We start from the raw sequence: 20,934 nt of genomic DNA on the forward strand, positions 1-20,934 counted from the left end.
CCAATTCTGTGTAAATCTTATTACATTGTGAGTGAATTTCATCTTTCATATAATCCTCAAACTTTTATTCAATTTGTCGGTATGAATTAAATTGATCCAACACCGACTCGCCAGATAATTGGCAGCTGTACAGGAATAATAATCCAGTGCTATTATTGGTGAATAATTGCCTCTCTGTCTTCCAGAACCAAACAAAATATTATTAATATAGAGACATTCCTCACAGTGTGCCTGAATACCTCAGATTCTAATATGCTACAAAAACATTGTTGTTGGCTTCAATCCATGTAGTATTGACATGGTGGGTGAATGTGTGGTGAGTTACCGTGTATGGCTTCCCGTTGACCAGGTTAGCCAGGGAGGAGCGGGGGATCTTCCCAGAGCGGGTCTTTGGGAGACCTCTGACAATCAGCACCTTCCTGAAAGCAGCCACGGGCCCGATGGTCTCTCTGACCAGGCTCACAATCTCCTTCACCACGTCTCCCTGGCTCTTCTTTAGGTCTGAGACAGACCCACATACACAGGTGTTTGAATTTCTATAACCCCACAGTCACAGTAATGTTGGATCCCCAAATTGCTCTATTAAATGGACATTTGTCCTGTATCTCTTACCGTTTCTGAGAACACACAGAGCCAGGGGGACGTGGCCCTTCAGGGAGTCCTCCAGACCCACCACAGCACAGTCCACCACCCCGGGGTGTAGCAGGACAGACTGGAACACACAAAGCCTCTTAGAATCTGAGAGTGAAATACTTACACACTGGAAGGCTCAGCATTCCTGAACAGTCCCATTACAAGTCATAATGTTTAACAAACTTCATTGTAACTTATTTTACCTGTTGTCCCCCGGTTTTGTCCCTATGTCGGGGGTAATCTGATACAACATATCCACAGGGAACAGTGGATGCTGCTGAGGGAAGGCCGGATCACAATAATGGCTGGAACGGAGTGAATGGAATGGCATCAAACCCATGGAAACCATGTATGTTGTATTTGATACCATTCCACTGATTCCGCTCCAGTCATTACCTCAAGCCCATCCTCCCCAATTAAGGTGCCACCAACCTCCTGTGACAGGGAAGTGTTATCAACCCAACCTTTGCTAGTACAGTGGTCTGTATATCGGTTTGTACTTCTGCTTTTTGTTATTCAATACTGATGCAATTTGCACGTGACAAACACTTGCACAATATGGCAGAGCCTAACTGAACCACAGACCAAACGGCAAACACTTTCAGCTGATTGTGAGGAAATGAGATTGTATTTTCAATCTACAGACCCTAAAGGCGCCGGTTAAACAACACTTTCCGGTGGATACCCCATCTCCACCTCCAACAGGACCAACAGCATGTACAACCTGTAATGTAACTGCAAATAGCATTTCATTCAACATTCTGGCCTGTAGTCTTTTTTAGGGTGACTTTGGTCAGACTGAAAATCCATGTTTAGGGATTGTAACACTCAGAGATGTTACATTTCTGGTCAGGTTACATGGAGAAACCTTTTTTCCTAATGACATTTCTACTCCAGTCATTAACTATGCGTCTCCACCATGTGGCTGACACAGATGCCAAATCACAAGGGAATAACCTGTTAACAGGTAGATTCATATCCATGCAACCTGGACCTATTATTCTCTCCGCTCCTACCTCTTCCAGTGCCCCTGCCGACAGCCTGTGGCCCGCCACGTTGATGACATCATCAGAGCGAGACATGATGTACAGGAAACCCTCCTCATCCACGTAGCCTGCGTCCATGGTGTCATAGAAACCCTAAGGTAAACAGCAGGTAATGACTGACGTTCAGATAAAATCACCACTCTAGTGTAGATCACCTTTGGGTGTTTTTGTTCTGTTATCTACACTGAGTATACAAAACATTGGGAACACCTTCCTAATATTGAGAACAGCCTAAATTCATCGGGCCATGGATTCTACAAGGTGTCAAAAGCGTTCCACAGAGATGCTGGCCCATGTTGACTGTTGTGTCAAGTTGGCTGGATGTCCTTTGGGTGCTGGACCATTCTTGATACAAACGAGAAACTGTTGAGCGTGAAAAATCCAGCAGCGTTGCAGTTCTTGACACGCTCAAACCGGTGTGCCCGGCACCTACTACCATACCCCGTTTAAAGGCACTTAAATCTTTTGTCTTGCCCATTCACCCTCTGAATGGTACACATACACAGTCCATGTCTCAATTGTCTCAAGGCGTAAAAAATATTATTTAACCTGTGTGCTCCCCTTCATCTACAGTGATTGAAGTGACATCAATAAGGGATCATAGCTTTCACCTGGATTCACCTGGTCAGTCTATGTCATGGAAAGAGCAGGTGTTCCGAATGTTTTGTGCACACAGTGTATAATCATACAGTACATTTCAACCACTAGATGGCATCACTGGCCAGCACAAAATTCATCCAGCCTGTCCCATAATTTACATGGTTATTAAAGTTTAAATCTAGAATCCAAAGTCATTATGCATATTGGTAAGTATGTGACAAATCCAAAGAAGTGAACACACACACACACACAGTAACGTGGTGAATTATTATCTGATGCTAAGACATTAATAAAGCCTAAAGGTGAGATAACCTACAGGGAACTTGGTGAAGTAGAGCTCCTTGAAAAGCTCCTGGTTCTGCCACAGAGATAAAGCTGCTCCTGGTGGTAGTGGCAGCCTGGAGGAGAGGAGAGACAGAGGGTGTGTGTATGGATGAGAGAGAGAGAGAGACTAGTGTCTGACATGCAACAGACGGTAGCAGTGACTGAGGTGACACCGTGGGACAGCTGGATCCCCATGCCAGTCACGGTGAGGACTATTACAGTGGCACTGATCCCCATACTTTGTGATGCTACAAATAACATCCAACAACAACTTTAGCTAATAACAAATGCGACAAAACAGTTCCTTTATAATTGTAATAATCAGAGGAGGTCTAGGGTTGTCTTCTTTTACCCATGAAGCCATGATCACAATAAACCCCCACCCACTGGCTTCAAGATGTCTGAGACACTGTTTTTCTATGGGGAGATAAGATACTCTAGGATTTCTAAACCCGTATGTATAATACTTTGGGTTTAGCAAGTGTCTAAATTAGAAAGATAAGCCTGTCAGTCTATAAGGTTTATAAAAGAGTTGGGGGGCTGAGGTAGTGGATACCATTACACTGCACCTTTAGTGGGTTCAGACATGGAGCCCAGTGTCTGCTGGGCCTGACCTGACCCTCCGTGTGAACACACACACAGGTATAGGGTGACTGAGTATCTGAACCTTTGTTTACCCAGGGTCACTCTCAATCACCCCCAAATGTTCTTGAGAGGGTCATCCAAGTTCAAGCCCTGTCCATATCACACCCATTTACAAAGCAGCATGTTTGTGTATTGTAGTTGCATCAAGAACAAATGACCTTTGAACAAAATTGGAATATATATATTTTTAAAGTCTGTACTGTTGGTGAGAGTATAGAAGCTTTCCCTGTCTGTCTTTGACTGCAGCCAGATCTAGGGCACCCCTGGTATTGCTCTAGCCCGGAGAGGAAATGAACAAACCAAGACCTAATAATGTTCCATGGTTCAACCGCCTGCATTTATATCCTAATGAGGCTGTCACCCTTTTTTGAATGCACTTCCACACTCAGACACAAAACAGCCTTTGAAGCAACAAAACAAACCAAATTCAATTAGGGCACTAATGCGTTTTCTTAGCGCATGAGATCCTCACCACCCAAAGGCAATAACAATGCCTAAGGTTTATTTACACAATGCACTATAAGAAAATACTTTTGATGCTCCCATCTTGACTCTGGAAGAGAGATTCTCCATTATCAATTCACCTCAGAGCTAAAGGTATTAGTTCTTAAACAGAGAAAAGGGTTGGTTTTAAGAGTTGTGGCTATTAGTTCTCTGATGAAAAGCTCCATAGCAGCTTGGGCTGAATCCATTGTAATCCACCTTGTTGGTAGAGAGACAGTGGCAGCAATAACAATGAGGTGGCAAATGGAAGATGGGAGTGATTTCCAGGTAACAGGCTCACAGATAAGAGCACAATGGGGAGGAAGGACTGATGTGCCCTCGCCATGGCCCGGCTCACACAATCAGCTCCCAACACACACATTCTCTCTCGTTCTCTCTCAGCTCCTTCTGTGGAAGCCAGTGGAGACCTGTCTGTATGGAGAAGGTGGTGCTGCATGTAGCCCTGGGTGATGGGGAAATGTTTTGTCTGGTCGTTTCAAAGTCAATTATTTCCATAAAACAATTCCACGCTCCTATTTGAACAAATAGAAAACAGGACTTATTTTACTGTGCTTGAGTTTCTAAAAGTGACTGTGTGTGTGTGTGTGTGTGTGTGTGTGTGTGTGTCTATCTCCCTGTGTGTTCATCCTCCCTGATGCAGAGACAGAAAGGTTTGCTATTCCAGGTGACAGAGGCAGTATAACAGAATGACTTAGCTGCTCACAGAGGTGTGGCCATGACCATGCGGCTGGCTTACCTCACCACAATATTTCCCAGGGTCCTTGGCGTCACCTCCTGCATATCATCGTCGATCACTGTGACTAGAGAAGGGAGAGGTGCATAGAAATCAGATTTATAAGACTTATATTTCAGCAGTGGGCGATGTGGGATGTCAAAATGTGGGTTGCTCTGAAGTTCAACCTTTGTATTGATGGTGTGTGTTTTTTCTTTTCCCAAGCCAATATCCCTGGACTCCTCTCACCTCTCAGCCCATATTAAAACAATTACAGTGTGACATTAATACCTTTTTGCTGATTACAGTTACAGAGCCTGAAAAGCAGCGTCTCTCTCTGAATACTGGTCAGGTAAATTGACTGAGACATTTCAGAACATTTGGGATAGTTCCAGAGTTCCAGTCATGCCCATGGGCGGCACGTGCCCCCTCATATTTGTCCTGTTTAAAAAAAATACATATTTTGTTTTTGTAAAAGTTTTGTTGTTTCTCTGGAATACTACTAGCCACCTAGAAATGTTATGAAGTTGGCGTTGGCTTTGGCTTTGGCTAACCTATATAGTAGCTCGTTGGGAGATTTGGAACCTAAGAAGCCATTTCAGGATATCAATCAAGTTAGCTAGTTTGTCTATCAACACTACATGACCAAGTATGTGGGCATCTGCTCATTGAACATCTCATTCCAAAATCATGGGCATTAATATGCTATAACAGCCTCCACTCTTCTGGGAAGGCTTTCCACTAGATGTTGGAACATTGCTGCGGGAACTTGCTTCAATTCAGCCACAAGAGCATTAGTGAGGTCGGGCGATTAGGCCTGGCTCGCAGTCAGCATTCCAATTCATCTCAAAGGTGTTTGATGGGGTTGAGGTCAGGGCTCTGTGCAGGCCAGTCAAGTTCTTCCACACCAATCTCAACAAACCATTTCTGTATGGACCTTGCTTTGTGCACGGGGGCATTGTCATGCTGAAACAGGAGAGGGCCTTCGCCAAACTCTTGCTATAACGTTGGAAGCACAGAATTGTCTAGAATGTCATTGTATGCTACAGCATTAAGATTTCCCTTCACTGGAACTAAGGGGCCTAGCCCGAACCATGAAAAACTGCCCCAGACCATTATTCCTTCCCCACCAAACTTTACAGTTTGCACTATGCATTCGGGCAGGTAGATTTCTCCTGGCATCCGCCAAGCATGATTCATAACTCCAGAGAACGCGTTTCCACTGCTCCAGAGTCCAATGACTTTACACAACTCCAGCCCGACGCTTGGCATTGCGCATGGTGATTTTAGGGTTGTGTGCGGCTGTTCGGCCATGGAAACCCATTTCATGAAGCCCCCAAAAAACAGTTATTGTGCTGACGTTGCTTCCAGGGGCAGGTTGGAACTCGGTTGTGAGTGTTGCAAGAGAGGATCGACGATTCTTATGCGCTACGTGCCTCAGCACTTGGCGGTCCCGTTCTGTCAGCTTGTGTGGCCTACTACTTCAGGGCTGAGACATTGTTGCTCCTAGACGTTTCCACTTAACAATAACAGAACTTACAGTTGACCGGGCCAGCTCTAGCAGGGCAGAAACTGGACGAACTGACTTGTTGGAAAGGTGGCATCCTATGACGGTGCCACGTTGAAAGTCACTGAGCTCAGGCCTCCCGAGTGGTGCAGCGGTCTAAGACACTGCATTGCAGTGCTTGAGGCATCACTACAGACCCGGGTTCGACACAAGGCTGTGTCACAACCGGCCGTTATTGGGAGTCCCATAGGGTGGCGCACAATTGGCCCAGTGTTGTCTGGGTTAGGGGAGGGTTTCACCGGGGGTCTTTACTTGGCTCATTGCACTCTAGTGACTTCTTGAGGGCGGGCCGGGCGCCTGCAGGCTGACTTCAGTCGCCAGTTGAACGGTGTTTCCTCCGACACATTGGTGCGGCTGGCTTCCGGGTTAAGCGGGCGGGTGTTAAGAAACGCAGTTTGGCGGGTCATGTTTCGGAGAACGCATTACTCGACCTTCGCCTCTCCTTAGCCCGTTGGGGAGTTGCAGCGATAAGACAAGATCGTAATTGGATCGCAATTGGATATCACAAAATTGGTGAGAAACAAAATGGCACAGGTAAGGCCATTCTACTGCCAATGTTTGTCTGTGGAGATTGCATGCCTGTGTGCTCGATTTTATACACCTAGCAGCAACGAGTGTGGCTGAAATAAGCAGAATCCACTAATTTGAAGGGGTGAACGCATACTTTTGTATATATAGTGTACCTTAGCTGCATGTCTACTGGCAAGGTTGGTAGACTTTAGAAAAGCAAGCAATTATTAATTTACTGAATAAGATTCACATTCCTTTCAATCTTTTCACCCAAATTTTAGCAGAGATGCAGACAAGCATATTTAGTTTCTTTAAAAAAATAACCACCAGGATACAGACAGCTCAAGAGGTTTTTCTGCTTAGAAATGCAGAAAAATAAACACTTTACATAAAATTAAGCATAACGATTATGGCTAGATTGCAGAAAAAAAGCTGTTTCAGGTGTTAGAAAAATGCTACATTCTCCAACATCCAGATAGGGGTCCTAGCCCCCCAGCCATCCTCACGTACTTTGTGCCTCCTCAGACTTCTGGGGTGCATGACACCCCTGGATAGTTCTGCTCTCATGAAAAGAGACAGGTTAGTTCTCACCATTGTATCCTGGAACGGGTTTGCCAGCCTGACCAGCAGGGGGAGACAAAGAGTTTCCCAGGCCAATACAGGAGGACGTGATGGCTGAGCCACTCTCTGATGAAAGGAGAGAGGGAGAAAGAGGGCAGAGGGCATACAGGGTGAGATCATTAAGACTTTACACTTTTACTGCCACAACTCATGCAACTTATTTCTGCAACACACATGCACTTTATAAACACACATTCACACGTGCGTACACACACACACACATAGAAACATAGGCACGCATGCATACGCGTTGTCCTCAAAGATCAATGTAACGTCAGAATTTCAACTTTTTCCCCCACAACCATAAAAAGTTTTACAGAATGTGTAAAAGGGAACAAATTATTCACACTTTTGAGTCGAACAAAAGTCAGTTTCATGCATGACTAGAAATAAAATTGTTTGTGATTGTCAGGCATGTCATCAAAGCTGTGGTTGAGCCCTATGTTCTTTCTGTGAGCAGAGTTAACCTACAATACCAGAACTATGACAGTTCCTATGGGCTCTCTGAGTCACACAACCAACCTCCACTCCACACAGCTGCTCCACTTTATACTGAGATATCTCTGTCTATTCTGTCTCCAGTCACGTGCCCACACATCAACACTACAGCCCTGGTTCCAACCTAAATACAGCAGAACAATCAAAGAGGTGACATATCACACAGGGGAGGCTCTGGTGGAGGATAGGAGAAGAGAATATAACCAATTGTCGCCACCGCAAATAGTTTTCTTGCTATATCCTCATCATTGTATCCTGTTGTCATGGAGATATCTGAATGTGAGAGCACTCTAACCTACTTCACTTTCTTAGCTAGCGTTTTGGACTAAGCTTCTATCCATATCATAAGGCATTCTTTGCTTGGGGGGGGGGTTGACTGTGATGGAGACGTCGCAGAACATCCCAGGTCAATGGCGGGAGAGAAATGAATCCTCCTCTAGCCACCAGGGCAGTGCCCTCTGAACTAGAGATGTTCTGCACCACTCAGGGCTCATTAATCATCAGCAGGTTAATCCCTCCCTGTAGACTTCAAAGCCCTTCTACCTCCGGCCAACACTGACGGCCAACACTGAGGTCTCCCCCAATAGAAGACACAGAAGGTTGACCTATGTCTGCCCCGGTCTCACATACCTGGTCAAAATTCAGGACCTATCAGCCGGTGGCCTCAGCCACCTCAGTGACCAATGACAACAAACCAGCCACTGTTCTGCTTCCTCCTCGAGTGTGTAAGCAGGGAGATGACATGGTGTAGTAGGCCAGCCTTATGTTTACAGCTCTGTTATATATATATATATGGATAGAGATCAATAAACCTGTGCAGAGTAGCTGTGTGTGTCTGCTCAGCCCACATATAGATCAGTGCAGAAACGGTAGATTCTAGCAACACATGTAGACCGTGACAGCCCTCTCTAAATGGGAACATGTGAGGATTACACAATAAACCCACTGAGCTATGGCAGCAGCGTTGTGTTTAAATTCACGATGTTAGCTGCAGTCGTTGTAATTGCGGCATAGATTTCAGACAGCAATTAAAGCCGGAACAGAGATGAGCAGTGACAACCAATATAATGGCCAAGTATAATTGCGCTTGCCGATTAAACACTTAGAAGGAAAACAATGCCCAGGGCCTAATGGTCTGCTTACATAACCAGGTACATTTGGGCTGTTAGTGGATACTAGAACACAGAGAATAAAACACCTTGGAACATCTCTGGGTTTTTTAAAGGCCACCTGCAGCACTACCCAATTCCATGGGAAAAATATAGATCTACAGTACTTTATTAATTGATTGTTAACCGATCTTTGTTTCAAATACTTTCATTTTGTCCTGAGTTCTTCCTGATGTGTAAGGGGCAGCAGTAGCCCAGAGGTGAGAGAGGCGGACCAGCAGCTGGTTCAAGCCCTGTGCCGGGCAACACAAAAATGGGAATGGAACTGAATTGGAAGGCTACTGGACTCTGTCTGATCCCATGTAACATCGCCTGTCATTGTGCCCTTGAGCAAGGCACTTAACCCCAAACAATTGCTCTCACTGCTGCTAACCTTATGCCTCTCAACGTGTCTGTGTTAGAGGTCTTCACAGATCCGCCCGAACTTGAATTAACCAGACCTGACCTAGGACCCGAGCGGTTTGGTTTGTTCAGATCCGGGTCCTACCTCTAGTCTGTGTGTATCTGGGAGTGTTGAGAAGACAGAAGGCACATTTCCATTCTAACCAATGGACAATAATTTAACATGCTGCATACTGCAATAGCCTTGAAAAACAGAGCTGTTTTTATTCCAGCGAGTGGAAGGAAGGCTATTAATATGCCACTGCACTGCTTAGTTCTCCATACTTTGAGTGTTCTTAAACAGAAAGGCTTTCGCTAAGCAGAAAACCGGACGTTATCATTATATTCCCAATGACAGGAAAAATTGCCTAGTGAAAACAAGCAGAGTCGACTGAGCAAGGCTCCAGATGACCACCAGAGAGAGGGATACTGAGAGGAAATCAGTGTGAAAACAGGTTTAGACATGGACGAGGGATGAAAGAGGTAGGGTCTCGCTCAATCTCTCTCTCCCTCTATCTCAGTGGTCAGATATCAGTACGCAAGCAAATCAATCTTCTCCAGACAGACGGGTCTGTTGGGTCTGTGGTGGTGAGAGGCTGTTTGAGAGTGATGAATTAAGGGACACTGTGAGGCCATGCAGTGGGTGGGAGAGGAGAGAAGGGGAGAGGAGGGGAGGTAGCATTGTGCCCTTTCATTACAGGGTGCCGTCTAAAAGCCAAGCGTCATCACTGGTCTGTCTGTACAGACACAGAGGCACACAAACCCTTTATCTTTGTTTTGGGATCTCTGACATATAAACACTCATGAATCCACTCCCAGAACCACCTTGACTTGCTCTTCTCTCTAATCTCACATCGACTTTTACACAACCACATAGCACGCATGCACACAGAAGCACAAACACACCGAAGCAAGCATACACACACAGACTATTGAGTCAGACAATTATCTGGCCATTCCTGTCCTACATCTGACCCTTCTCACATGTCAGGTGTCAGATCTCAGGGGGCAGACTGTGTGTGTGTGTGTGTGTGTGTGTGTGTGTGTGTGCACATGTGTTTCTGTGAGTCTGGGCCTGCATCTGTGTGTGGAGAGAGTGAGGGGGAATTGGATTGTCCCGATGTGCAGTTGCTGGGGTAACTTTGGGTTGTCCTGGTGATGTGCGGTTGCTGGGGCAACTCTAAGTCAGAGGATGACCGTGATCAGACGGCAGGCCCAAGGTCAGCAGACCCCTACTGGGGCAGAGCTAAGAGAGAGAGAGGAGATAGCAAACATTCCTGCAGCACTGTCCTACCTCTCATCTCTTTACTGACCTGTCTGAACCAATAGACCAGTATAAAGAAAACCCTGGATTGAGTAGGTGTGTCCAAACATTTGACTGGTACTGTATATACACACACATGTATATACACACACATACACACACACACTGGTAATTTAATGTATTCTATTTTGGATCAGAGTATATTATAACCCGGTTAGTTTGAGTATATTGTCATGTATGATGCACAATTACTTGATTACTGTTCTAATTACATTGGTAAACAGTTTATAATAACTAAAGTTGGGGCCTCCCGAGTGGCGCAGCGGTCTAAAGCGTTACTACAGACCCAGGTTACATTCCCGGGCTGTGCCACAACAGGTTGAACGGTGTTTTCTCCGACACATTGGTGTGGCTGGCTTCCGGGTTAAGCGGGTGGGTGTTAAGGAGAGCGGTTAGGCGGATCATGTTTCGGAGGACGCATGACTCCACTTTCGACTCCCTCGAGCCCTTTGGAGAGTTGCAGCGATGAGACAAGATCGAAAATTGGGGAGAAAAAAATAAATATCATAATACCAATAAGGCACCTCAGTGGTTTGTAAAAATACAAACTTGGTAAAAGTCGTGTGGTTCTCTAGTGCTTCTACACCTGCATTGCTTGCTGTTTGGGGTTTTAGGCTGGGTTTCTGTACAGCACTTTGAGATATCAGCTGATGTACGAAGGGCTATATAAATAAATTTGATTTGATTTGATTTGTTTGTTGGATATGACCAATATACCAGGGCTAAGGGCTGTATCCAGGCACCTCACTGGTTTGTTGGATATGACCAATATACCAGGGCTAATGGCTGTATCCAGGCACCTCACTGGTTTGTTGGATATGACCAATATACCAGGACTAAGGGCTGTATCCAGGCACCTCAGTGGTTTGTTGGATATGACCAATATACCAGGGCTAAGGGCTGTATCCAGGCACCTCAGTGGTTTGTGGGATATGACCAATATACCAGGGCTAATGGCTGTATCCAGGTACCTCAGTGGTTTGTGGGATATGACCAATATACCAGGGCTAAGGGCTGTATCCAGGCACCTCAGTGGTTTGTGGGATATGACCAATATACCAGGGCTAATGGCTGTATCCAGGCACCTCAGTGGTTTGTGGGATATGACCAATATACCAGGGCTAAGGGCTGTATCCAGGCACCTAAGAACAGCCCTTAGCCATGGTATACTGGCCATATACCACACCCCCTCAGGCCTTATTGCTTAAATGTAGAGTAACTTTCTCAGGCCCTGGCTTGATAGGTGTGTCCCAGACAGGATCCGAGGAAAGGTCCATGCCTTACCACTCTAACAGAACATTAGAATATCTGTTTTAGAGCTTCAATAAGAGCCCATCGAGTCCTGTCCAGACAGTCTGACAACCTCCCAGCCAGCAGTGAGCTGAGGTGCCAGACTGGGGCAGAGCTACTGGTTAATAAGCCCTTCTGGTTGGAGTAGCTGTACCTGGGAGGGAGGGAGGGAGAAAACCTCCATGGAGGTCACAGCTGCTGCTCAGTTCTGGATCACACAGGCATGTGACAGACATGCACAAACCTACGTACGCAGATGAACAGGTAGAGGAGTAGAAAGGGAAACTGCCATCACACCTGCTCTAATAACATCTCAAACTCCTCTCCCTCAAACCCACAGTGGAATGTTCATGCATACACATTTTCTCATTACAAATGACCTCTAATAAGAAACACCAGCTTTACGGGCCTGTGGAGTTTAAACAAGGCAGAGCTAGCTACACCCGACAGAAAACCACTCTGCTTGAGGAGCCAATGACACTAGCAGCCTCTAATGAGAGGCTAACACACACACACACGTCCCGGAGGAGAGCCAGGCTGTAATTACGCTCGCGGCCTCGCCTACCACGAGCCAGGAACCTCTTAATGAGCCAGTCTGTGGGACGGGAGCCATATGGTAATGAGTGACACGCTAGGTGTGACACGCCACGCAAATCCACAGGTGGGCACAGAAAACAAGGTGGGCCAAAGGAAGGGCTTTCATCTGAAAATAGATGGTGTGTGTAATGTGTATCTGGGTAGTAGGGTAAACAAAGGACACATTAGGTATTTTTATTTGGCTGCAATCTTTTGAATGATCTGATAATGGGATGTAGTCTTATAGCTTTAGATAAGGGGACCAAGTACGTGTCCATCACACCATAGCTGTACGTTACCCAATTAGCATGACCATAACGTGGGAGGAGATACTACAACTAACCTAGCCCCTGTTGGGAGGTGAAACGTGTTAACAAGCTTCAAGTCCCATACCCATGTGGTTACTTGAGGTTGCGTCCACTGGAAATGCAGTGAAGTTACGTTGCCATCCATAATAAGCGTTGAGCTGTGTAGTTAAGGTTTCCTCTTAACCTCCTGACTCTGGGGCGTAATCATGTTGGACTTTAGAGCCTCAAGTGCCAAGCACAAAGCTACTGGTTTTCATGTTGGTGAGGAGGCTGCTAAGAGGAGGCTGTGTGAACACACACAGAGCTTCTTCACATGGTGGCATTGACCCAGACAGGACAGGCTACTCTCTAGTGCAGAGCACAGGGCCAGAAGAATGAACTCTCTAACTCTACAGTCAGAATGAGATCAAGAAACAAACACCGTATTTGTAAAGGAAAGTCATTATTTCTAAACCTCATTTGCTGCTAAACGTAGGATCCTGTTTCTAATTGCACTTTAATTTACAACCTCACAAAGGTTTATTTAATTGCAATTCATTATGCACCCATTTGCGTAATATCAGTCTAGTACTTAATTGTTCAGCTTCTGTTCCTCATCTCTGTGTGATGATTCCCAAATGTCTCTTCCTATCAGAGAATAGACATATTTCACCACCATGTTACAATAAACCTTCGTACTGAGACAGAGTTTTAAAGGAAAGAGCCTTTAGCGTGTCATGTCCCGGGGCTGGAGCTTGGGCTACAGGGGCTGGACAGAGGGGGACAGAGACCCAGCCTCCTGCCCTCCCTGCGTCTCTTGTCGCTGCCTCCCATCAGCCACTTCACCCTGGTGAGCCAAACCCTGCCAACTGGAAATATTCTGGTTGCCCGGCAACACTGATGACATCAGCAACCTTCATCATCAGCCGTCCCTCCAACCCCAGGCACTTGGGTCTTAAAATAGCGACACAGATTATTATCAGGCTTCAAAATAGCAGCCATTTTCTCTGTTTTCTTTCTGCATAGATTGTGGGAAAATGAGCCAGTATTCAGACAGATCTGGATAAAGGGGTGGGGTTCAGAGACTGCTGTGGGGGTCTGACTGAAGTTAAAAGATGTGACTGTCTGTGATGTAACAGAAATGGAGACCGAGTGAATACTCTTGATAGGGGGGAGAGGGGAAAGTGAAAGAGAGCGAGAGAGAGAGAGAGAGAGAGAGAGAGAGAATGATTGAAACGCAAAATGTATCAGCGAATCAGCTGACAGCGTGTGTGTCTGTGTCTGTGTGTACATGAAAGTAACGAGTGCACAAATCACTTCAACTTTATATCAGTAAAGTCATCTTAGCCACTGGCCCTGCAAAATGATTTTGGGGAAAAAAACGAATAAAAAACGAATTCGCATTCAAAGCCAAATTGGTCAATCAGTCAAACTCTGCCTGTAAGCTTGTTTACATAATTGAAATATGCAGTTCATTTGAGATCACTGACAACTTAGACACATTTAGCTGAGACTAATCAGAGGCATCATTTAGTAGAAGAGTTTGAAGCGAGCTGTTGATGTGCCGTGCCATTTTCATCAAACACAATTAAGAGGAACATTCTCACACTCTTATTATCGCTGTTCAGTAGACGCAACACTCCTGCAGTGACAGACGAGAAAGAATGCTGCTCAAAACACCTGCCCCTTTGTAAAAACTCATTCACAGTTCTTTGAAGGCTGAAGGAGGAAAGGAACACTTATATCCACGACCGTACAGAAGCCTCTCTATTCATATCTACTCTGTCTGCCAGTTCATAACAAACAACACGGCCTCCTACAGTAGTTCCTACTGTTTGAAACCCAGGGCCCACAGTACATGTGAGGAGTTCCCTGGGTGGTCAAGGCGAGGCAGAGACACTGCTCCTGGCTCTCTGTGATGTACAATTTGCCACACAGCAGTGGTACATAACTACACTAGGTTTGCTCCAGGGTAGAGAGAAGCCCAGGAAATGGCCAGGGACTGCTGCTTTCAAGCTGTGAAACATTTCATTTTCTCAGATGGAAGGCAGGCGGCCTTTACAGAGCATGAACGCTTTGAATACTATTTCACTCTCATTCTAGATCAGTGATCTGGCAGACAGCCTCTTCCGTTCAGATCATCTTCCACCACCTCAATACTGACTCTAGATCAGTGGTCTGAAAGTGATCAGACCACAGAATTATATCTTAATATAATAGGATCTCTATGGGTCAGACAGCCTCTCTTTGCGTTGACTTCTAATTCAGATTACCACACGTCGCCCGCCCGCCTTTAAAATCTCTATCTCTCTGAGCCTCCATTCCTGCTGATTTTCATGCCATCGATTTCAGCTTTCCTTTGCTGAATATTACATTGGAAAGAGATTACAGGGCGTGTCGTGGAATGATTTGTGAAAAACCATGAGTAATAGATTTTGTTCAATTTGTATCCATTTTGCGGGGATCTGGTAGATCAGCCTGGGTAGGCTCAGCAGTAAAGCACCTGGATGGAGACAGCATGACTGCATTTGACGGACAAATCTTTACAGGCATCTTACATTCTTTATAAATAAGTGGAGGTGTGTGATGGATTATTCAACAAACCATGTAATGCATTCCAAAGGAGTTGTACTTTGATTTCCGAGAATGTCTTAAACTTAGATTTGTGAGAACCCACCCAAACATTTCAAAAGTAACATGTTTGGAATAATAATGTTTGGGATAATACCAATAACTGTGTTGTTTCTTAAATAATGTGTTTTTCAAGTGATCTCGGGATTACTGCAAGAACATTATGCATTAAATGTACAATCCTCTCCAGAACCCTCGGCTGTAGGCCAATGTCAACCTGCACCACAGTTAGGATTTTGCCATCGCTGCAGTTCACCTTCCTCTTCTCGTGAGAAGACAAGACTGGGGCTGATAAATGGGTTTGATGGATCACCTGTCACAGAGAGATTGAAACACCGTGTGCTGAAATCCTTAGATGACGTGTGACTAGTACAGGAGGGAGAAATCAGAAACTTACTGCCGCAGCCTGTCAGGTTCTTCCACAGGACTTAATTATGCACACCTTCTCCCAGAGTCAAAATCAAAACACTGCAGAGGTTTCATTTTCCAGCTGTCAATATAAAAGGGAAATGTTTTAGCCCAAAGTTTGGGGCCCATTTCTAAACCTCTGACAGAAACTCTGATGCTCTAGAAGGCTTGTGTGACAGTGGAGAACAGAACATGCCTGCAGCTTCCTCATCTCTCACAATAACACAGACTGATCTCATTCATTATGGTCCCTTTAACATATTCTATCTGTCTGAGTTCTGTCTCTCTCTCTCACACACACACACACACACACACACACCACACACCAGGGTGAGAGGGGACTTTTGGTTATTGTCAGAGACAGACTCCTCTACTCTCCAGTGAACAGGTTGAGAACTGCAGGCCTTTATTCCCAGTAATGGCTTTGAGGTTAGTGCTGCGGCCAATCACACAGCCTGCAGTGGATGAAGCTCCCTGGTCTGGACTGCACTAGCACCACAGAGAAGCTGGGGAGGTGCCAGGGTTATTGTTCCAACTCAATCTATCAGCAGTCTGAGGTTTGACTGAACTTCAGCGAACCGTAGGCAGACAGTGTGAAGGAATCCTATCATACCCCTCAGGGCTAGGACTGACAGAAAGAGCACCAAGGATATGCTCTGAGAATCAGCCTGTCGTCTCTGATAAACCTCACATCAACACCACAGCCATGGAGAAGAACCACCTCCTAGGAGAGTTAAAGAGCCAGAAAGGAACTGGGCACACACACACACACACACACACACACAAACAAAGAGAATGGATGAGCTAGACACAAAGGACAAGCTGGGAAAGAAAGGAGTCTTTTAAAGACATTCAGACTGATAGGTGTCTCATAAACCCGTCCTCTGAGCTCCGTGCTGGACGGGCTCTGAGACTCTCCTGCAAACAGGAAGAGTAGAAGAGGAGACAGTACGGAGACAGCCAGTGGCTTTACACTCATCTGAACTGTGTGTGTGTGTCGGTATGTGTTTGTATTCGTGTGTGTGTATTTGTGTGCCGGTGTGGCATCTGGCCGTTCAGATCACACTGTACCAGCCAACCAGTAGGAGGCAGTCTTTGATCTATCTGCTCAATGTGGAGACTGTGTGTGTGTGTGTGTGTGTGTGTGTGTCAGGGCCACATGCTGGGATGTCAATCACTCATCCCACCTCATCCCCCATTGGCACCTCAGAGCAGATTTACACCCTTGCCAAAAAGCCTTACGTAATAATGCCTGTGTGGCGTGCCTGCTAAAACAGCACTCATGACTGATCAGTGAAATATGAGGAGAGTGGAGCCAAAGAGAGGGGTCAATTCCATTTCAACTCTGTTAGCGCTAGTGGAATTAACTGAGGTTCAATTGATCAATGTGACATTTCCTCTGTTTTTCCAGTTCACCAGCTGCATTTAAATTCTTCGGAAATCGACTGGAATTCAAATGGAATTGACCTTAACTCTGGGGCAAAGCACCATCGATTTCAGGCAAAACAATGCACTCCTACAGGTTTCCATATACACGGACGATACAAAACATTAAGAACACCTGCTCTTTCCATGACAGACTGACCAGGTGAATCCAGGTGAAAGCTATGATCCCTTATTGATGGCACTTGTTAAATACACTTCAATCAGTGTAGATGAATGGGGGGAGAAAGGTTAAAGAAGGATTTTCAAGCCTTGAGACAATTGAGATGGATTGGATTGTTTATGTCATTCAGAGGGTGAATGTGCAACACTGGCTCCAGGTCATCTATAAGTCTATGCTAGGTAAAGCGCCGCCTTATCTCAGTTCACTGGTCACGATAACCACACCCACCCGTAGCACACGTTCCTGCAGGTATATCTCACTGATCATCCCCAAAGTCAACACCTCATTTGGCCACCTTTCCTTCCAGTTCTCTGCTGCCAGTGACTGGAACAAATTGTAAAAATCGCTGAAGTTGGAGACTTATTCCCCTCACCAACTTCAAACATCAACCCTCTGAGCAGCTAAACGATCGCTGCAGCTGTACATAGTCCATCTGTAAATAGCCCACCCAATCTATCTACCTCATCCCATACTGTTTTTATTTTATTTACTTTTCTGCTCTTTTGCACACCGGTATCTCTACTTGCACATCATCATCTGCTCATTTATCACTCCAGTGTTAATGCTAAATTGTAACTATTCTTTCCTATGGCCTATTTATTGCCTACCTCCTCATGGCTTTTGCACACACTGTATATAGACTTTATTTTTTCTACTGTGTCATTGACTTGTTTATTGTGTTATTGGCTTGTGTATTGTTTACTCCATGTGTAACTGTGTTGTTGTCTGTGTCACACTGCTTTGCTTTATCTTGGCCAGGTCACAGTTGCAAATGAGAACTTGTTCTCAACTAGCCTACCTGGTTAAATAACAAAATACAAATAAACAAAAGCCCAGTTTTGCGTGGTAACTCCTGTAGGTTACTGCTACTGAGTTAACAACACCCATTTCCAGGGAGGTCTGGAAGAGAAAGAGCCATCTCCCCAAGCTAATCTGGGCTGAGATGCAAGACCGTGTTAGGTGGATTCTCTCTCACCCGTACATTCTCAAGGTCCATGTCTTTTTTTAAATTCCATATTTAACACAGAGATGTCTGCTCTTCCCCGATTGATTACCATTCAGACACACAGAATAGTAAAAAATAAATAAACGTACAAGGCATCCAATGCCTTTCTCGTACCGCCTTCTCTACCACATGTATCACTGTTTCGTGGGACTGGGGGTAATCGAGCCGAGGGAGAGAGGGATATTTGTATGATGGCTCGCTGTCTGGAACATGGGCTGGAATCACCCACCAGGTGGCTAATAGGGTTTTAGTGACTCTAAAGTCATTCGAATGTGACAGGAGAAACAGGGGAAAACAATGCAGTATAGCCCTGCACTCAAGACCCCAATTACACATCTCATCACCAATATAGACAACAGTGATGATGGATTATAGGTAAATTGGGAGGTATTATATACAAAATGAATCACACACTTTCACCAACTAGAAGAACTTCCCCTCCTTATCCATTGTAAAGCTACTAGACCACAGCACGCGGTCTATGAATGATGAACTGTGAACTGCTTTGAAAGGACTAGTATTAATGAGGTTAGATTGAGAAACTGATTAAGTTAATTGGGTAGCTGTGGGAGCGTAGTGAAAGAAATGGCCTTTCCTCTGGTGCTCCGTATACAGTATACAGTGCGAAGGATGAATTAAATCGGGGCCATAGTCCATGCACTTAATCCCTGCAAGGGGCTTTCAAGGAAGAGTTATACTGTGGAGATATGGCTATTTGTTACGCCTTCTCAAGGCCGAATTAATGTCAATGGGCTGATAAAATACTACCAAGACTGTAATAACAATTCACTCACACTGACAATTTCAGAGTACACCCCAAAAATAGACTAAAACTATAATAGATTAACATTCTCAAAAGGTCCTCAGAGAATAGAGTCCTGCATTTATAATTTGTTACAACTATTCTTTCATTCTGAGCCTTTAAATGAGATATAGGGGAGATGTTGGGTCAGATGTATTACCACAGCCGGTATCAAGAAAACTAACCATCGTCCTAGTGTAACATGTAGTGTCCATTATGATGTTCCAGTAGCGAATGAAAGTCTTACCAGTCTGCCACCAGTGGTCCAGTACAGGCACGCCAAAGCTCCTTTTGGCCCAGTTCAGAGTCTCTACGTCACAGTGCTCTCCAGCCAAGAAAAGGCTCTTCAATCTGGAGGAGCAGAGAGACCAGTCAGGCTCTATAGGCCAGGACAGTGTAATAGAGTGCCGTGGAATATTGGCCATATACCACAAACCCCGAGGTGCCTGACTGCTAGTATAAACTGGTAACCAATGTAATTAGAACAGTAAATATAAGTGTTTTTTTGATACCCATGGTATACAGTCTACAGCTTCAGCCAATCAGCATTCACAGTTTGAACCACCCAGTTCATAAAAAACCAATATAACAGCCAAGGAATGTAACGGCTAAGTGTTTTCAAGTTATATAAAAGTCAACTTTACCAGTAGCAGAGCGAATAGAACAATACGTTTTCCCATTAGACTAAAATTGCCTTACGAGTGTCAGACAAACTTGCATAAAAACGTGTACACAAAACAGCCCATATTGTTCCTGTTGATCTGAGTAAAAATCCCCCTCTAGCTGTGGTTATACAGATACAGCCATGCGAATCTTCACTCAGGGACCTTGACATGGTCTGATAAAGCAGAGAAGACTTAATTTGCTGTTAAAACGTCTAAGGCCATACAGTTTCCATGGCCTCCTGCCACACATAACAACTCGAGGAATTGTAATTCGTATAGGCCTCAGAGGAGGCTGGTGGGAGGAGCTTTAGGAGGACGGGCTCATTGTAATGGCTGGAATGGAATCAATAGGACGGCATCAAACATATGGAAAATGTTTCATACTGTATATTCTCTTCCAGTCATTAAAATGAGCCTGTCCTCCTATTGCTCCTCCCACCATCCTCCTCTGATTGGTCTGTTATCTGGGTCAGGGTGAGGGTCTTGGTGCAATCTGAATGAGAATGGGTAGAAGAAGCAGGGTCACAGATCTCGACAGAACATCCAGAGAATCACTCTGCTGCTCTTTGCTCCGTATTCTACACAGCACGCCATTTAAATGTAAATCTCACCCGTGACACTTTGCACTTTGTTCCCTGCTCCTACTCTGGAACAATCTGACTACAGATGTTGGGAGGCGAGGGGAGAGACAGGCAGCCACGGATGGTTGGATCTGTGTGTAATTCATGCAAGTAGGTGGGTGAAAGCCAAGCACATTTCTCCATATCTTCAGAGGCCCAGATTCAGCCTTGGACAGGCAACAATAGCCCCACAGTACTATACCTAACATAGTCCCACTGTGGAAGTTTATGTCTCATTAACAACAATGAGAGAGGAAACATTCGCCCCCATAATTGCATTTAGTGTGCATGTGCTTGTGTGTGTGTGTGCACTTGTGTGTGTCTGTGTGTGGCTGTGTATGTGCACCTTGTACGTGTCACCTTGCAATGAGAAGGTATATCAATCGCACATATATTCCTTGAAAGATGGCACATGACATCCCAGATAATGCATGATATAAATCCTGCAAACAGGCAGAGTCAGTCACAAGCCAAGCTTCCTGGTGCTACAAGCTGGAAAATGTTATTGA

The 20,934-nt window shown here is 45.1% G+C and overlaps 1 protein-coding gene across 6 annotated transcripts in view; it reads right to left on the bottom strand.

The window, feature by feature from the left end:
• The window catches only part of acss3 (acyl-CoA synthetase short chain family member 3), a 32,074-nt gene that overhangs the window by 605 nt on the left and 10,535 nt on the right, over window positions 1-20,934 (bottom strand). For 5 of the 6 annotated variants that reach the window (XM_020509432.2, XM_031797525.1, XM_031797524.1 and 2 more), the window contains 7 exons: window positions 19,388-19,491; window positions 7,133-7,228; window positions 4,489-4,552; window positions 2,596-2,677; window positions 1,650-1,772; window positions 613-712; window positions 326-501 (listed from right to left, as the gene is read on the bottom strand). In XM_020509432.2, the coding sequence (XP_020365021.2) occupies window positions 326-501; window positions 613-712; window positions 1,650-1,772; window positions 2,596-2,677; window positions 4,489-4,552; window positions 7,133-7,228; window positions 19,388-19,491 (745 nt within the window). The remainder of the gene's footprint in view (window positions 1-325; window positions 502-612; window positions 713-1,649; window positions 1,773-2,595; window positions 2,678-4,488; window positions 4,553-7,132; window positions 7,229-19,387; window positions 19,492-20,934) is intronic. The other variant, XR_004204196.1, reaches the window with a different exon arrangement.

Source organism: Oncorhynchus kisutch, linkage group LG19 (genome assembly GCF_002021735.2).
Source record: "Oncorhynchus kisutch isolate 150728-3 linkage group LG19, Okis_V2, whole genome shotgun sequence".
NCBI lineage: Eukaryota > Metazoa > Chordata > Actinopteri > Salmoniformes > Salmonidae > Oncorhynchus > Oncorhynchus kisutch.